Genomic DNA, 15747 nt, shown 5'->3' with positions numbered 1-15747 from the left:
CTGCAAATTTAATTGTCTTTTCTGTATTTACCCTTGATTTTGAAATGTTCAGAAGATCCTTTAGCTATCTGACATTCTCACTGGCAGAGTACGAATTTCAATAGACTATACTTTGATATCCAGCTCTTTAGCAAATGTTTTGCAAAGAGCTCTGTCTTTATTTTTTTCCCCCCTTTCCATAATCCCCTCCTCTCTATTTACAGGAGTGGTAATGAAGAAAAACTGATGGCTTTATTGACTCCTTTAAATGTGAACTGCCATGCAAGTGATGGACGTAAGGTAATACTGGCTTTGTATTTCTGTTATTCAAGAAAGGCTAATTTCACCATACTATGAAGCATAGATATGAAAACCAAGGGGGAGGCGGGGGGGACGGATGGGCACACACACACCTTTCATGTCTTTCCACCATAAAATTAAATGATGCTGTACTTGATACTGGCAGTTGTGACAGATCAACAGTCAGCGGACATAGATTTTGTGTGTCTTGTCTTTTAAATGTCAGACTGTGGCGTACATGTAAAGTGAAACCTTGAGACCTTTTAAAAGAAAAACAAAATATACTGTTGCAGATGAATAAAATAACTAAGGGAGGAAAGTTGTTATTTGAACATTGTCTGGGTAACGTGGTTGATATTCAGCTTGGCTTCTAATGACCTGCCACCTACACTGGCACTGTATTGATACGCTTAACACCTTCTGCATTTTCTTAAATTTGATATTATTGTTTTGACTTTCTCTGGCAGGGATGTTTGAATGAGTTAAATTAAGGATTAGGCTGAAAGTGGAGGAGGGAAGAACATAAGGAGTGAGAAGTAGATCCTATGATTTTTTGATGTTTCAGACATCAAGATGATGGTCTGTCTAGACTGTTGGATTTACAAATGTTGAGGGTTTTTTGGTGGGTTTGGTTTTTTTTTTGGTTGTTGTTTTTTGTTTTTTTTTTTACTGTGTACCAGAATGTTCTTAATCTGCATCTCTTAAAAATGTCTCTCACGTGTAACAGTACATGTCACTCATGGAGAGAAAAGCATGGGAGTGTTTCCCTTTATAGTTTTCTTTATTTTTGGTGGGGTGTGTTGAAGCATAGTATAAACCTCTGCCCATTCTGGAGCTGTTGTGGAATGGCCCAGTTCCGCTGAAATCAATGGAGATAGGCCAGTCTATGCTGCCTTTTCACTAAAAGACATGTTGCAGATTATAAAAAATGTAGCTCCATTGTGAAAATATTCCTATTTTTAATACATATTTTTAAATACTTTCTCAGTTGTAATGCCTACAATACCTACTATGTGAAAGAAAACCCAGCCATTTTTTGCTTGGTTACATTTATCACTAATTGAAAGTTAATGAATCTTACAGGTTTTGAAAACAATTCATTTTATGATCTGAGGACAAGCAAATGAACAAGGGCTTTATTTTGTTCAGCTGTGTCAGAACTGATGAAATACTCCTGATATTTTAAGTTTAAACACATTGCTTATAGTTCTTCATTTCCATTTTCTTTTTCTAGGACTTTACCATTCAAGTGAGATTGTATTTAGGTATTAATAGTGCACTGTGTTGTTATAATTAAGCATGGTGATATACAGCAGTGATATACTGAATAGTTGAGTCCCTATCACTATTGATTTAAAGCCAAAGGCAGAATTGTGATTTCTGTCAATATGGAGAGGAGTAAATCCTTGCAGATGTGTTATCTAGAATATCAAAAATAAAAGAAGCTTTTAAAATTCATGTTAAGCTAGCAGAAAATATTTATGTATTATTGCAGCCTCTGAATTAGTTTGAAAATTTATGTCCAAAGCTCAGAAAGCACAGTGCGGTTAAAGCTAATCGGTATGGACACTTTGATAATTTGTTTGCGTGTTTTAGTTGCTGGTAAACACACTGGTATTAAAAACCCTTTTAAGATGCCTTCCCATTGATATTAATTAGCTTTTATTTTAATGATGTCTACCAGATCTATTTTTTTTCCTCACCGTATGTGTACAGACTGTATAAGGTGAAGTAATTCTCTGTAGCAAGTGTGCTATATAACTGTTAAGTATTTCGTTTGTAAAGCAAAGATTTCAGATCCTGTACTAGTGTAAGATCACTTGGGGTTTAATCATTCTAAGCTCTGCTGAAAATTAAATGAACTTTTCAGCCTACAGCACAGCTTTTTTGTAAATGAAAGTCTCTGCTGGTGTAGCTGCCTCCAGTTGACCTATGCTGATTTACGCTAGCTGAGAATTTGTCCATTTTGGAAGTTGTTTTTTTGCATTCCATGCTGCTTTTTGTAGTTATTTTTTGCAGATCTCATGAGTTTTCAAGCCTCAAACTTATCACAGTGTAAGGCCACAGGCTTACTGCGGCTGTCAGGACCAGGAAGTGCAGGCTCTGCAGAGTGGCCTGAGATTCTCAGCATCACGCTTACTCTGCAGTACAGACATACCCACAAACTCTCGTGTGCACGTTTCTCCACTTTGTGCATTCCTTGGCTTTGTACATTTCTGAGATGTCCAGCACTACTCTGATAAGGGAAACATTTAGCTTTGTAGGTGAGAAATTTGAGTCCCAGTACTGCATGAGTGATTATTTTTTCTGTATAGGAGGTGATGGTAGTGTTTTTTTCATGTTATTGGCTGTGACTTTCCAGAAGTTGTCATCTAACACCCAGTGCACCAGAATTGATTGGCAGAATAGAGTAATATTAATGACAATATTGCTTATTTCACTGCTGTATGGACGGTATTTTTGGTTGGGTTTTTTGGGTTTCTTTTTCCAGGGATCTCTTCTGTGTCCCATGCATGCTAACATCTGGAGTTCCTGGATTTCCCAAACACCAGATCTTCTGAGAGGTTGTGCTTCATAGAACAGATAAAAGGGGTGGAAAATGCCAACAGTAGCTCACTGTTTTGAAACCAACTCAGGTTGGAAATAGCAAAGACTTACTGCATTCTGTAGCCTTGCAGCCTTTTTGAAAAGTATTGATATCCAGAATCTGATTCCTACTGGATAGGAGTCCATGCTGCTAAAACAGTTACAGCTGGTGCTGATAACCATTGCTCCATCTGTTTATTTAGCATAGAGGTGAAACACTGAATAGGAGTGAAAACTGAACTTGCTTCTTACTCTCCAAGTCACAGTTTAGATAGATTATGACCATTGTAGAAATGTTCCCATTACTGAAGCTCTTCAGCTGTTGCCTGAAGAGGGAATTCATTCTATGTTACTACTCTTGCAGTTCTTTCTGGAGTGAAAAATGAAGGATTATGTGCAAAATAAAGAGCAATTTTATTCACGAGCTAAAGCATTCCTGCATACTGACGATCTAAGTAATTTATGCGTTTTTGTTTTGGTGATGAAGGAAAATCAACAGTAATATCTCAGAGAAACAACTATTTCATTGAACTAGGTAATGGTATATTTTTGAATAAGTATTGGCTTTATGTGCCTGTTGAATATATATGAGGGCACATGTGCAGAGCTATACGGTACAGTGTTTGCAAATGAGTGTTGTGCAAGGGTAAAATTTCAGAAGAACTGTGGGTTGTTGGTTTTTTTCTTGAAACTGTCCTATTTGCTTTTTAAAAAGCAATGCCTGGAGTGAAATACACTAGTCATTTTTTCATGCCATTGAGTCTTGCTTTGTTTTGGATTTTTTTTTTTTTACAGGATTCCTGTCTGCTTCTGGAAGCTAAAGCTATATTATTTTGTCATTGAGAGCTGGATTTCTGACTTGTAACAATAGTCATGGTTTACCTAATCCGGTATTTAGTGGCAAGAGAGAGGCCCAAAATAGAATGTATCATGGTTGCAGGTTGAGTTGAAGCCATCCGTAGTCCTCTCATTTCCTTTGGAAAGCTGTTGCGGACACTTGAAAGGTGTTTCAGGAAGAAATTGATGTTGCCTCCATTTTTAAAACACAAAATTATCTGAGCTAATGGGGAAGCATTGGTTTTAGCAATTCAGATGAGAATTCTTCTCTACAAGGCAGACTTCCTACATCGCTTGACAGCTGTCCCAAGTAAACTGAATCCAGCTGACCTGGTAGCTATTAGCAATGGGAGGTTAGTTTTTGTTTTGAAGTTGGATTTTTGGTGGTATTTAATGTCCTGCTCCTGTACTACGTTACTCATACTCCGATCATGCTGTCACTGAAGTACTTGGGTGTCAGTTAAATAAAACCTTCTCTTTGTGCAAGGGAACCCCAACTCTCTGGTCTGGAGTACCAGTTTATTTTGCTCCTTTTTTTAAGGTTCATTTCATTTGAAGTAGAGAAATATCTGAGTTTTTAAGCTCTTTAGAGCACAAAACAGTTATTTTTTCTGTAAAATAAAATGCATGCTTCATTGTTTGAAAGTATAGTTTCCATTGATCTGTTGCATCTGTGTTTTGTATTTTACATTTTGTATGAACCATATGAAAAGTAGAGAATATCAGAGTTACCTGTGAACAGCTTGGTCTCAGGTATTTATTCAGCATGAGGCAGGAATTGCTTCCAGAAGGCAGCACGGGGTGCAGTTCCTCCACAGCTACATTGTTTTTCTTCCTGCACGTTCCCTCCCTGCCTCTCTGCTTAGAAACTAGAAACGTAGATATTTCCGCAACAAGGGAACCAGGGAGCCTGCAAACAACGCACCTCTGTTATTCCCTGGCACTGTGGATGAGGCAGTGATCTCATGGGGAAAAAATAAGAGACAATTATTTACTAAAAGGCCATTTCTAGCATGCACATGATCCTACTTCATTTTATTTCACTATAGTCTTCTAGCTCCTAGTGCCCCTTTCTTTGTTTATTCTGAGTTTTCAGTGCTTAACAGCTCCCAGTACCAGTTCTTAATACTAGGTATCATGCCTCTCCGATGCCTTTGTTGTTATGCCTTTCCAAACCAGATGTAAATAACCCTGGCTCAAGAATACCAGTAGCAGGCCCTTGCATTAAACTTTGAGTCATAGGAGACGTACTTGCCTCTTGGGTTTGATTGAGGCTGTTTCTTCAGCCCATTCCTTCCTGCCATACAGACATTATTTTTCTTGCACACGGCATCAGCCAGGTTAATGGATGCAGAGTACAAATGTAAGAAATCCAAATCTGAGAGGGTCTGCAGTGTGGTGCAGAGTACCAGCATCCTTGGCCTGAAGCAAGCACTGCACAAGGTCTTGTATGTGTAAGTTTTGTGGAAGGGACAGAGTGCCCCTCAGCACCTGCTATGGGACGTCTCCGATACCAAGTAATGTTCTGTTGGATGGGGTTGCAGATTCCTTCTCTTCCTCTGCTGCTTTCTCTCCATTGACAGATCAGCCTCGATTAGCCTGTAAACAAAGGGCTGATAAATAGAAATTGAATTCTAACAAGATCAGGTAAGTTATGTCTCCTATTACCAGGGAGTCTCCAGTTTGCTCCTGGTAAGTGGATTTGCCAGCCCCTGTGCAGAATTCTGGTTGTTCTCCACCATTTTAATGAAAAATCCTGCAGTTCAAAAGAAAATTGGTATGCCTTCCAATTTCTGAGTCTGTATGGAACAATCGATCCATGTTTTCACAAGCTTTTTCTTTACAGATATTAAATCTACACACTTGAGCAGAGGTTTAGATTCTCTTATAATCATCTAGGCTGTAGGAGCTGGAGGTTGAAGAAAAATGCCATGTATTGCAAGACTTGTGAACAAAATGTGTGCTAGTGACACTATAAACCTTTACAATTGTGAGCATTTTTCTTGTGCTAAAGTAATAAAGATGAAAACTGATACCACAAACCTATAGGTCTGTTTGTTCTATGAATTTATGACATACAGATTATATTCAGATTAATATAGAACATCTTTTAGAATAAATTATTTCACATATAATAAAAAGTGTTGTTTAAATGTTGTGGAAATACACACTTTTCTATAGATAAAAGCTGCATATTTGAGCAAAAGACTTGTGAGCAGATACCTGAGGCAAGGCTTTGTCATACCTGAGGGTACATTTGAATCTCTACACGTTGGGGTTTTTTGTCATGTACTCTACGTGTTTGGGTTTTTTTAATCACATGTAATATATTATTTAGCGTCACAATTTACATTTTCTCTTCCCCTAAATTTTATGAGTTTTTTTCTGTTGGTATACATTGTTTGTGTTATTTGTAGATATATCAAAAGTCTCTAGTCTTAAGGCTTATCTACAACAAAAAATAACTTGTGCAGAGGAAAGGAACAAAGGAATCGTACATTGAAACCAGATTGTATTCTTGGTTCAGAACAACTGCTTTCTCCTTGATAGTCTAATAAAGTAAACATTAAATACATTTTAAAAAATGTTGAAATAGAAAATGTCGGTTTATTTTGGAAAAAAAAAGACATGCAGTAAATCCAAAATAGAGTAACTGGCTAAACAGGCCCTTGCCAAATCTGCTCACTTGCTGGTGACTAGCATAAAATGTCAGTCTGGTTTTGATGAAGTACTATAAAACCACTTCTGTGGGTGAGAGATGTGCAGATTTTGGGCTATTCATTTGTGGTTCTGAAAAGATTAGCCAGAAGTTTCATGATGTGTGATTACAGCTTTTTGGAACTGTAGTAAGCAATAACATTGCACTCTGTTAGCAGATGTTTTCATGCATAAAGTTGACCCTGACGGATGGCTTCTAAACACTGTAGTCTTTGTTGATACTAATCTTGGATGTGTTTTGTGAAAAGTGTATGTGTCAAAGGGGTATCTAGGAGTATGAATGTGTGTATTGATATGTATATTACAAAAATTTAAAGTATATAGGTGTATATATATGCCTATATATATTCACATGTATTTTCATATACACTTACATATCTAGCTGTGTGTACTTGTATATGTCAAAGATACAGCTAGGTAATGTGCTTGCCTAGGGGAAGATGTGAACCCGCCCTCCCCTATTTCTGCAAGCTGATTTTCTTGGGATTGAGTGAGGATGGAGAGCACATCTATTTCAGTTGAAAGGAAAAATATTATTCTGAGAGCTTACTGTTTTAAAAATTGGGGATTTAAGATCCTTGTTCACTGTGTCCGGTGACTGCAATGTGTTCTGCAATGCTACAATTGGTTGTGCTCTTCTGCAGCCTTACCAGTGACCCGTATTAGGTATGGGCATGCACACAGTCATGGGGAGAACTTGTCCTCAGATGCCATCTGCTCCATGGCAACTGACATGCATATTCTATTATCCCACCTCAGATATAAAGTCATTCACAGTACCTGAGTAAACTGAGAGGAAAAGGGTAGCTGGGGCTTGGACTCCAGAGCTCGCTTCCAACCTTGGTTATTCTGCGATACCTCGGTGACCCACAGTAATGTAATTGTGTGGTACATACTCCCAACTTTGATTTAGATGAACCTTACACAACCTTAGAACCTATCCCTGTGTATGCATTAATTAAGAGGGCTGATGGAGGGAAGAAGATGGACTGCAGTCCTTCTAAGCATCTTTTCCCAATATGAACATGAGCCTCAGTGGTGAAAGTAAGTACTGTAGATTGGATGCAGACATTTTTGTACTCTTTTCAGTTATAGCTATACTTCTCTGTAATTGAGTTATTTTTAATTGAGTTATTTTAAATCAAAGTCTGTACACAAAATTAAGGGTCCTTCCTGGATTTAGGTAATGGAGCACTGTATAAAAGGTGACATTTTCCACATTACAAAAAGGTTACAAAGCAACCGCCGTAATGCCTGGGGCAGAAGTGCCCAATGCAGTACACATATAAAAAGAACATTTAAAAATTACCACATCTGGATTTTGCCTTTAAAACACCATTTTGTTTGTTTAAAAAGATGTTCCCAGGATTCATGCATGTCAGAAATAGTGACTAGTTATGCTCCTTCTTATGCTGTGATCCTATCTTATTTCATGAGCCAAGCATGGTCAAACTGGATAACACGAGAATCCCGCCTCTGGCTTTGTACAGGTGACTTGGCTTAATTTCTATACCTGGTGTCATTTAAGACCCTCTCTAGCCATAGATGATACCTTTTGTATAAAACATAGAACTGATCTGCCTGCTCTAAGCTGTTTTTATGAGTTCTTATATATTTTCCCCAAAAAGTTTCAGTGAGTATCCTTCCACCTGTTTTCATTTTCTTCAGAAATTATTTGAAGTGTAGTCTGTCATGTCCATACATAGAAATAATGCACTTAAAGGGCTGGAAAGCAATTGTTTACTTTGTAGTTACTCTTTCTGTATTGTTCTCTAAAAATCAGGAAATCTCATGTGTTAGGTGTTAATCAACGTGCTCTTCAGGAAACCTTCAAATATGTTAAAGATGTGGGGGGTTTTTTATGCTTGAACTGTTTCCCCTTGATGATTAGCTTTGTACAGGGCGTGATTTCTTGCCTTACACTATTATGCATCTACTATCAAGAGGAAACAAGTCAGACTGGCAGATTTGAGCAGAGCTGCCTTTTAATATTTTATGCACATTAACTAAATGCTGTGGTCTGGATTTGACTCCGTCAGCTTACAGAGCATCAGTAATGGTAACATTACCAGGCAAGTAATGGTGATGTTTCTTCTACTGTGATCTTGAGAGTGAGTCCTTTCCTCCACAGAGCTTGCTGAGGTTATGTTTGAGTTGAAATGTAGCAGTTCAGTCCATGGACCATATGTATTTGATTTCTGTACATGGTTGACTGTAGTGAATACTATAGGTGCCATTTCTATCCTTGGTGTCATTTCCCTCTCAAAATCCCTGCATGTGAGCGTGAGAGGTACTGAGAAGTAAACCATTCTGCTTTCTTGTTGTTTTTCACTTTTTTTGGTGCGATTAGAGTACTTTGTGGCCTCCCTCTGTTAGACCTATCATTTAGTTGTACACTCTGTTTCCCATCTCTGCATGCCATCATGCAGCTGTCTCAGGACCTAACATCATCTTCCTTAAAAACCACTGGTGAGGATTCAGTTAAAAACTTGTTGAGTAGATGGTATCTGTTGATTACCCTTATACACATGCTTATTGACCGCTTCAGAAAACTCCAAGTGTTTTAAAGGTAGAACTTCCCTGAACACTATTTTGATTCTTTCCAAGCAGATGATGTTTATCCAGGTATCCACTAATTCTGGATGTTACTGTATTGTGTTTTTCCTGGTACAGACATCAAGATTACAGGCCTATAGTTCCCCAAAACATGTTTTAATGATTGGTTTGCAACTTCCGGGTCTTTATGTACCAAGATAATCTTAACTGAAGATCACATACCTCTAGTAATTCACCTGTTTCATTCTCCAGTGCTCTTTTGGATGAATGTGGTCCTGTCCTGGCAATTTGTTGATGTTCATTTTGATTATGGTTATCATTACCTCTTTTATGCTTAATTTAGCTTCAAACAGATCCTTTGCCAAGTTTCACCGTGTTCCCAAATACATGCATGCTCACTTGCCAGGGTTCTGGTATGAGAATTACGTGTTTCTTCCAAGAAGTATACCATGCAAAGAGTTTCTTTAGTTGCACAACGTCTTCTTGCCCTAGCATCACCTTGCCCCACTGGGCTGGTTGGCGGATTTTATGCTCCTGATGGGTTGGAAAAGGATTTATGGCTGGTCTGAATTCCTTTCACTAGTCACTGCTTAAACTGCTTTTGCCTGTCTAATTGTATTTTTACCTTTAATCCGCTGGAGTTTATGGTCCTTATGATTTTCTTCAGCTTGTAAATTCAGCTTTTTGAACGATGTATTCTAATTCCAGTGATTCCTTTTGGTTTGCTGTTAGTCACGCTGGCTTCTTTCACTTTATCAAGCCCTTCCTAATAGGTGTGTGTTAGCACAGCATTTCTGGTGTTGTATCCATTAGCAGTCTTTATGCTGTCTGTAAGGACTTAATTTTCTTAGCTACCACTTTTAGCTTATTGTTAAAAAATCTTCACAATTTTTTCATAGCTCCACCTTCTGAAGGTTAGTGCAGTCATGCTGGATTATTTTAGCACACATTTCCCCTGTTAATTAAGTTGTTAAAGAGCAACTTCTACTGCATGGTTTTGCACCAGGTGTCACTTGTACCAGTTCAAGTACTTGCATTTTACTCCTGCAGCCTCCCTAGCTGACTTGGCTGTAGGACAATCATCGATAGCATCCAGACATTTCACCTGTTAAGTCACCCAGAGCCCTTCTGCTTTCTGCCCTTGATGCCTCTGATTTCTCCCAGCACATCAGGTAGACTTGCTAATACAACTGCATCGTTGACTTCATAGGTTGTATGGATAATTTAGAGTGATCAGTTTAGTTCTAAAGGAGAAGAACTACAAATATGTAGGTGCAAGGAGAGGTGTATTTACATAACCATTTCTAAAACTGTTGTGTAAATTGACTGAGAAGGCAGCAGATGAACAATAAAAGGGAATGAAAATGCCAAAATAGAACGTTGTAATTGATGGATGTACCATCGATGAACAAGAAAATTGAAGTTATTTGATTAGTCTTTTCTAAGTGATGAAATATACTTCTACTTATAAAAGAGCCTTATTTCTTACAGATTAAATTCTTTAGAATATTCATATTGTAATAACCATAACTTTTCAATTTGAAACATACTAAAAGGATAAATTATCTGCCTTTTTTCCTGTATTTTGCAAGGCTCTTCTTCAAAGGAACAGTGAAGTCTACTTGACTATTATAAAGGCATTAAATTCTAAAATTTGCAAATTATCACTGTAATGCAAAAAGAGCATTTTTATATTTAATTTTGTGAATTATTTTCTATTTTATGCTTTAATTTCATTCCAAACTATAAGGCATAAATATTTATTTAGCACTGAGCACTGGAGTTGAAATGAAGTCAGTTTGCATGCATTGTTCTTAACAGAGTTCATTCTGATCCCACTTTTAATAAAATGAGTTTGAGAGTTACGTTATCAGAGGGAACAGTCAAATTAATATATTCTGAGAAGCTTCTCTTTTTTCTTAATAATGTGAAAAGCTTATGCACTGGAGCCTGGAAAGTTCCTAGTTGGAAGGGGAAGGAGGAGAAGCAAAGTAAATATATATAGACAAAGTGGGAGGAGTGGTAAAAATAATGAGAGATATAAAAAGAAAAGGTAATAAAAGATTCTTAGTTAACTGTAGTAGGAAAAATATTTTGATAGCAAGTGGAAAAAGAGAAGAGACTGAAACAGCAAAAAACGGTAGAGTTTTGGTTCTCTGATGTTCCACTGTGCATCGTCTTCATATTGTTGTGTGCAGGCCTTCCCCGGTCATCTGGCATGGCTGTTTGGAGGGGAGCCTCCTGTTAACACTTGTTTGTGCTGCCAGAGCAACACCAAAATATTTCATTTAAAAGAGGGAGCAGCAGCCTAAGTAAATAATTAAATAACAGCTTTCTGTAGCTTCTGACACTGGCTGACAGGACAGATAAAAATGTATGTATTTGTGCTGGAAGAGGACAGAAAGTTGTCTCATCCTACTTCCCTGGAGTGATAAGCATTTGCAGCTTGCTATTTGACAAGATTGACAGGTTGAGACTTGGGTTGCAGATTGTGCTGGCTGGCACTAAGATGCTTTCAAAAACTCTGCAGAAACTTGGCTATTTGTACCCCACTGCTCAGATCAGCAGCAGTAGCATCTGTTCTTCCCCATGAACTAAACCTGAATTACAGCTCCTAGCGTGTGATTTACCAAATAAAAGTTCCAGCTGTTGGCATGACAAAATCCTGCATGCCTGCATGCTCAGTCCACCAGCCCAGATGGGTTTGTTCTCTAGCTGGCAGGCGTTGCCACCTGCTCCTTGGATACTAGAGGTTTGAATACCCTCTGATGTCTTCAGTTAATAACGTTGCAGGGGCAGTTTCTTCTTGCGTTTGGCTGAGCAAGAGCCAGTCATGCCTCAGTGCCTCACCTCAGACTTGTCCATTTTTGACTTGCATTTCTGACAGATTCCAGGTGATGAAAAGAAACAACAAAAATGGCCATCCTGGACATGATGATACTGTAAGTATTCCTGGTGTAGTGTTCTGCCATGTCTTTCAAGTCAGTATACATCTCCTTTCAGTGTTAAATAACATTAGCAGCATTCCCTTAGGAGAAGAGAGTGGGTCTTTACTGTCATTTCAACTTTATGTATCTCAGCAAGCCACTGCTCCCTCAGCTGCCAGCATCTATCACCAAAGAAACAGTGTGTACTCCTCTGCTTCTCTGATAATCCACCTCAAAGTCCATCTCCCCGTGTCATTGAGCTCCACCAGAGATCTGTTCTGTGCTTCTCAATCTGAAAAAACTGCAAATGCTGCTTCATGGTAGAAACTCCAGAATTTCTTTGTCATATTACGGTTCCATCCCCAAACCTTCAACATTTACATGTAGAAATGGAAGACATTTCTGTAAGGAACAGTTTTCTGAGAATACCATGGGTTTGTGAGGGTTATTGCTCTGCTTTTCTGGCACATCCTCTGTGGAACTGTTGTACGAAATGGGTAGTAAGTTAAGGTACATGCAAGTACAGAAGAGTTTTGGAGGCAAGGGGACATGTTGCATTTTATTTCTGCTTTAGGAAGAGGTTGAGGATCACTAGTGTCCCATTTATACGACCTGCTTCTTGTGAAATCCTAAGATCAAAGGTAAAGGTGGTGGTCCCATTTAAAGATTTAAGTGTCTCTCCCAGCCCTTTACCAAAAGGAAATCCCTTTTAGTCTCTGCTTCTAAGTCAGTGTTTGAAAGTAATAGCAGCAACTTAGTATGAAGCTGTTAGGGAACTGAGCTTCCTAATTAATATTTGAGGGGCTGAGATCCCTTTTATTCCTTTGCCATTCCTGCTTTTTCCTGTGGATCATACTGATCTTTGCTTTTAAAGTTCATTCCAAAGATGGTGGTTGCCTTCTGCCTCACAGTCTCTTTTATTTCTGGCCTTTAACTCTTTTTCTGCCAGGCAATGATGCTTCTTCAGGTTTGACTTTGTTTCCTTTTCTCTGAAGTAATAAATTTGAGTTACTTTTTTTCTATATAGCTACTGTTAAGAGAATGTTTTTCAGAGCTATCTACATGAATTAAGGATCTGCCTTCCTAGTGTCAAAGATAATAATCTCCATCATTTTGAAAGTCAAGTGTTGTTGTCTGGAGAAACATGCTGGGCAGGGGGACTGGGTTTTTCTTCTGGGATTTAATAAGGCTTTTTTATATGGTCATCTTCAAACATCCATCTTAAGCCTGCCTCTACAGATGAAACTTCCTTTTGTTGTGTGGTCCTGCAGTGCTTGCATGTTTTCTCTGTCAGGAAAGGTATCTTTGCCCTTTATCCTCTTCTGCTTTTGGGCATACAGTGTTTGCCTCTACATACCTACCTTCTCTGTGGTGGCACTGTTTCTATGCTAACAGGAGGAGTTCCTGAGCAGAAAAGTGAAAGCACTCATTTCCTGTTCTTCTTTTTAACCTCTAAGAGACAGAGACACTTGTTATTTCTTTGCCTACCCCTGTGCAAGATGATGTTTGTCACCTTTTCCTCCCTTCCCTACCCCAGTCATCTCTGTGAGTGAAAAAGCTCTTCTCTCCTATATCCCCTGCCCCTCATTTGTCAACACTTAGCCCAACTTGCAGTACAACAGGGTCACTGTGTTAATGTGTAGAAGTGATACCAAGCCTTGTCACACAGTCTTGGAAGTTCAGAGGTACAGTCAGAAATTTGTATTGTCTCTTAAAGGTCAGATCTACTAAAGAAACATTTAGTAGTTTGGACGTTACAGGCCTCTGAGAAGGAGCATATTTGAATACTCACTGGAGATTAGGAGTGGAAGAGTCCTGGTCTGTCACTCAAGTAAACCTCTTCCTGATGAGGGCTTATTCTGTATTTGCAGTGTTTTTATTCTACTTGTCCTGTGCTTTTTAACTCTCCAGCCATTTTATTAATTCTTTCCATTTCACCTCTATTATAGATTCTTATCTTTTTCTCCAGTTTTTGAACATCTGCCTAGTCGTGTCCAGCAGTAATTTGAAAATAACATTCCAGCTGTGGTTTCTGTGTAGTTGAATACAGAGAGGAATGTTCCTTCAATCTGTGATCCACAAAGTGATGCTTTGTAGCTGGTACACATTTCTAAATACTTCTAGGAGGTATGCCATTCCTCATCCCTGACTTGCTCTGGGCTTTATACCATAACCCAGGTGGTACAATACCTGAACACATTTCTGAAAGGTATTCAGTTGCAAGGAAGAATTTCTTTTTAATGCAGACTACTTCTTTGTTCTCCTTCTGCCAAGTGACAGAATGAGAAGGAATGCAAGCATTTCTCTCTTACTTCACGTAATCCTCATTCTTACCCAGTGATGCTCTGCCCTAGCACTAACATGTATGTGAAATCAAGCTGGTTTTGTCCTCACTGGTTTACAGCTCAAAACAGTGGATTTTTTTTTTTTCTTCAAAGAGATCATCTGATATGCCAGAGCTCTAAATTAAGATACTGCATGACTTGCAGATTCTGAATTGGTGAGCTGTTCAGTTCGTTTTCCCTGTCGTTAGCTGTTAGAAAGCACTATGTGAAATTTGTAATGTGATGTTTTTCTCAATTTTACTATACTAAGTCTGTCCTGTTCAGCAATCCAATTAAGTACTACTGGCTGTGTTCTGAAGATGAAGCAGTTAAATGACCACTGGAAACACAGTGCAGTGAGAAATGCCTTCCTTATGCATTTTGTAATCCGTGTCCTTATGAATTATTTTTTAGGGTGTTTTTTTGCTTTTTTTACATAAGAAAAGTAGTTTAAGCTCTTCATCCCTGAGCTTATTATCTCTAGAATTTAATCTTGCTGCAGCTAGCTCATCTACAGTCAGCAGTCTGACAGAACTTGTTTTCTTGGGGCAGCATCTGTAAGTTTGTCCCTAAAGCATAATTATCGACCATTAAATTAAATAACTTAGCACTGCTGTAAAGTGACCAAGGAAGTTACACAGTTTGGGTGGCTGAAGCTGATAAGCCAGATAGCTGATGAACAGAAGTACAGCTCCTTTCCTGCTCATTAAGGGCATCATTTTCTAGCTGAGGTTAGGAACTTTTATGTCTGTAGTACCTAGTGTACAAGAGCACTGTAGCATGAATATAAAAGAATTATTTTGTGTTATTCAACTATGTGTTACTAGAAGGAATTTTTTTTACATGATGATACATCCAGTCTTGGCATCATACAAACAAATGTCAGTGAGAGATTTTTCTCCAAGAAAACCTACAACTGAGTCTAAAAATGAAGGTGTAAGATGGGCACGCTGAATGCAAGTTGGTATTGAGCAGCAAGGGAAAAGCGTGATCATTTCCTCAGTGGAAAAGTTCAGGAACGTCTCTTCAAGATTGTGATGTTGTTGCAACTTGTTTTCTTACCCCGTTAATCAGAATGATAAAGTGGTGACAGGAGGTATTCCACTCGCATCTGGAATGTCTTCCTGATGTACACTCATGACTGATGCAGTTCATATTAGAGAGGTCTGTAAGAGAGCAGCATCAAGCAGACGCAGACAATGGCAATTGGAAAGAAAGAGTCTATCATAAATTCTAACCCAGTGAAGAGAGAGTTGTTTGCCTGCTCAGAAAAGTTTTTCCTTAGTATGTCAAATTCAAATAGCCATCTTGCCAGGAGTCAGGACATCTTTCAAAACAGTTTTATGCAAAACCATGAAACAAAGGTCCCTTCTGTGATCAGAAACCTCTCTACCCTTAATTCAGAGGAGGTGAAACACTGTTTTGAAGGGATCTTGCAAGACAAACTAGAAAAGTTTAAGATAGTGTTTTTATTGCTACTGTGGAGACAGGCAGTATGATCTAATTAGAATGAAGGTTTT

General features: G+C 38.4%; 1 protein-coding gene across 1 annotated transcript in view; it reads left to right on the top strand.

The window, feature by feature from the left end:
- The window catches only part of TNKS (tankyrase), a 143217-nt gene that overhangs the window by 77412 nt on the left and 50058 nt on the right, over nucleotides 1–15747 (top strand). The window contains exon 5 of the mRNA XM_074905608.1: nucleotides 204–279. Within this exon, the coding sequence (XP_074761709.1) occupies nucleotides 204–279 (76 nt within the window). The remainder of the gene's footprint in view (nucleotides 1–203; nucleotides 280–15747) is intronic.

This window comes from Athene noctua, chromosome 4 (assembly GCF_965140245.1).
Source record: "Athene noctua chromosome 4, bAthNoc1.hap1.1, whole genome shotgun sequence".
In the NCBI taxonomy this organism is placed as follows: domain Eukaryota; kingdom Metazoa; phylum Chordata; class Aves; order Strigiformes; family Strigidae; genus Athene; species Athene noctua.
Note: the sequence above shows the minus strand (reverse complement) of the source record. Positions and strands in the feature narration are given on the sequence as shown.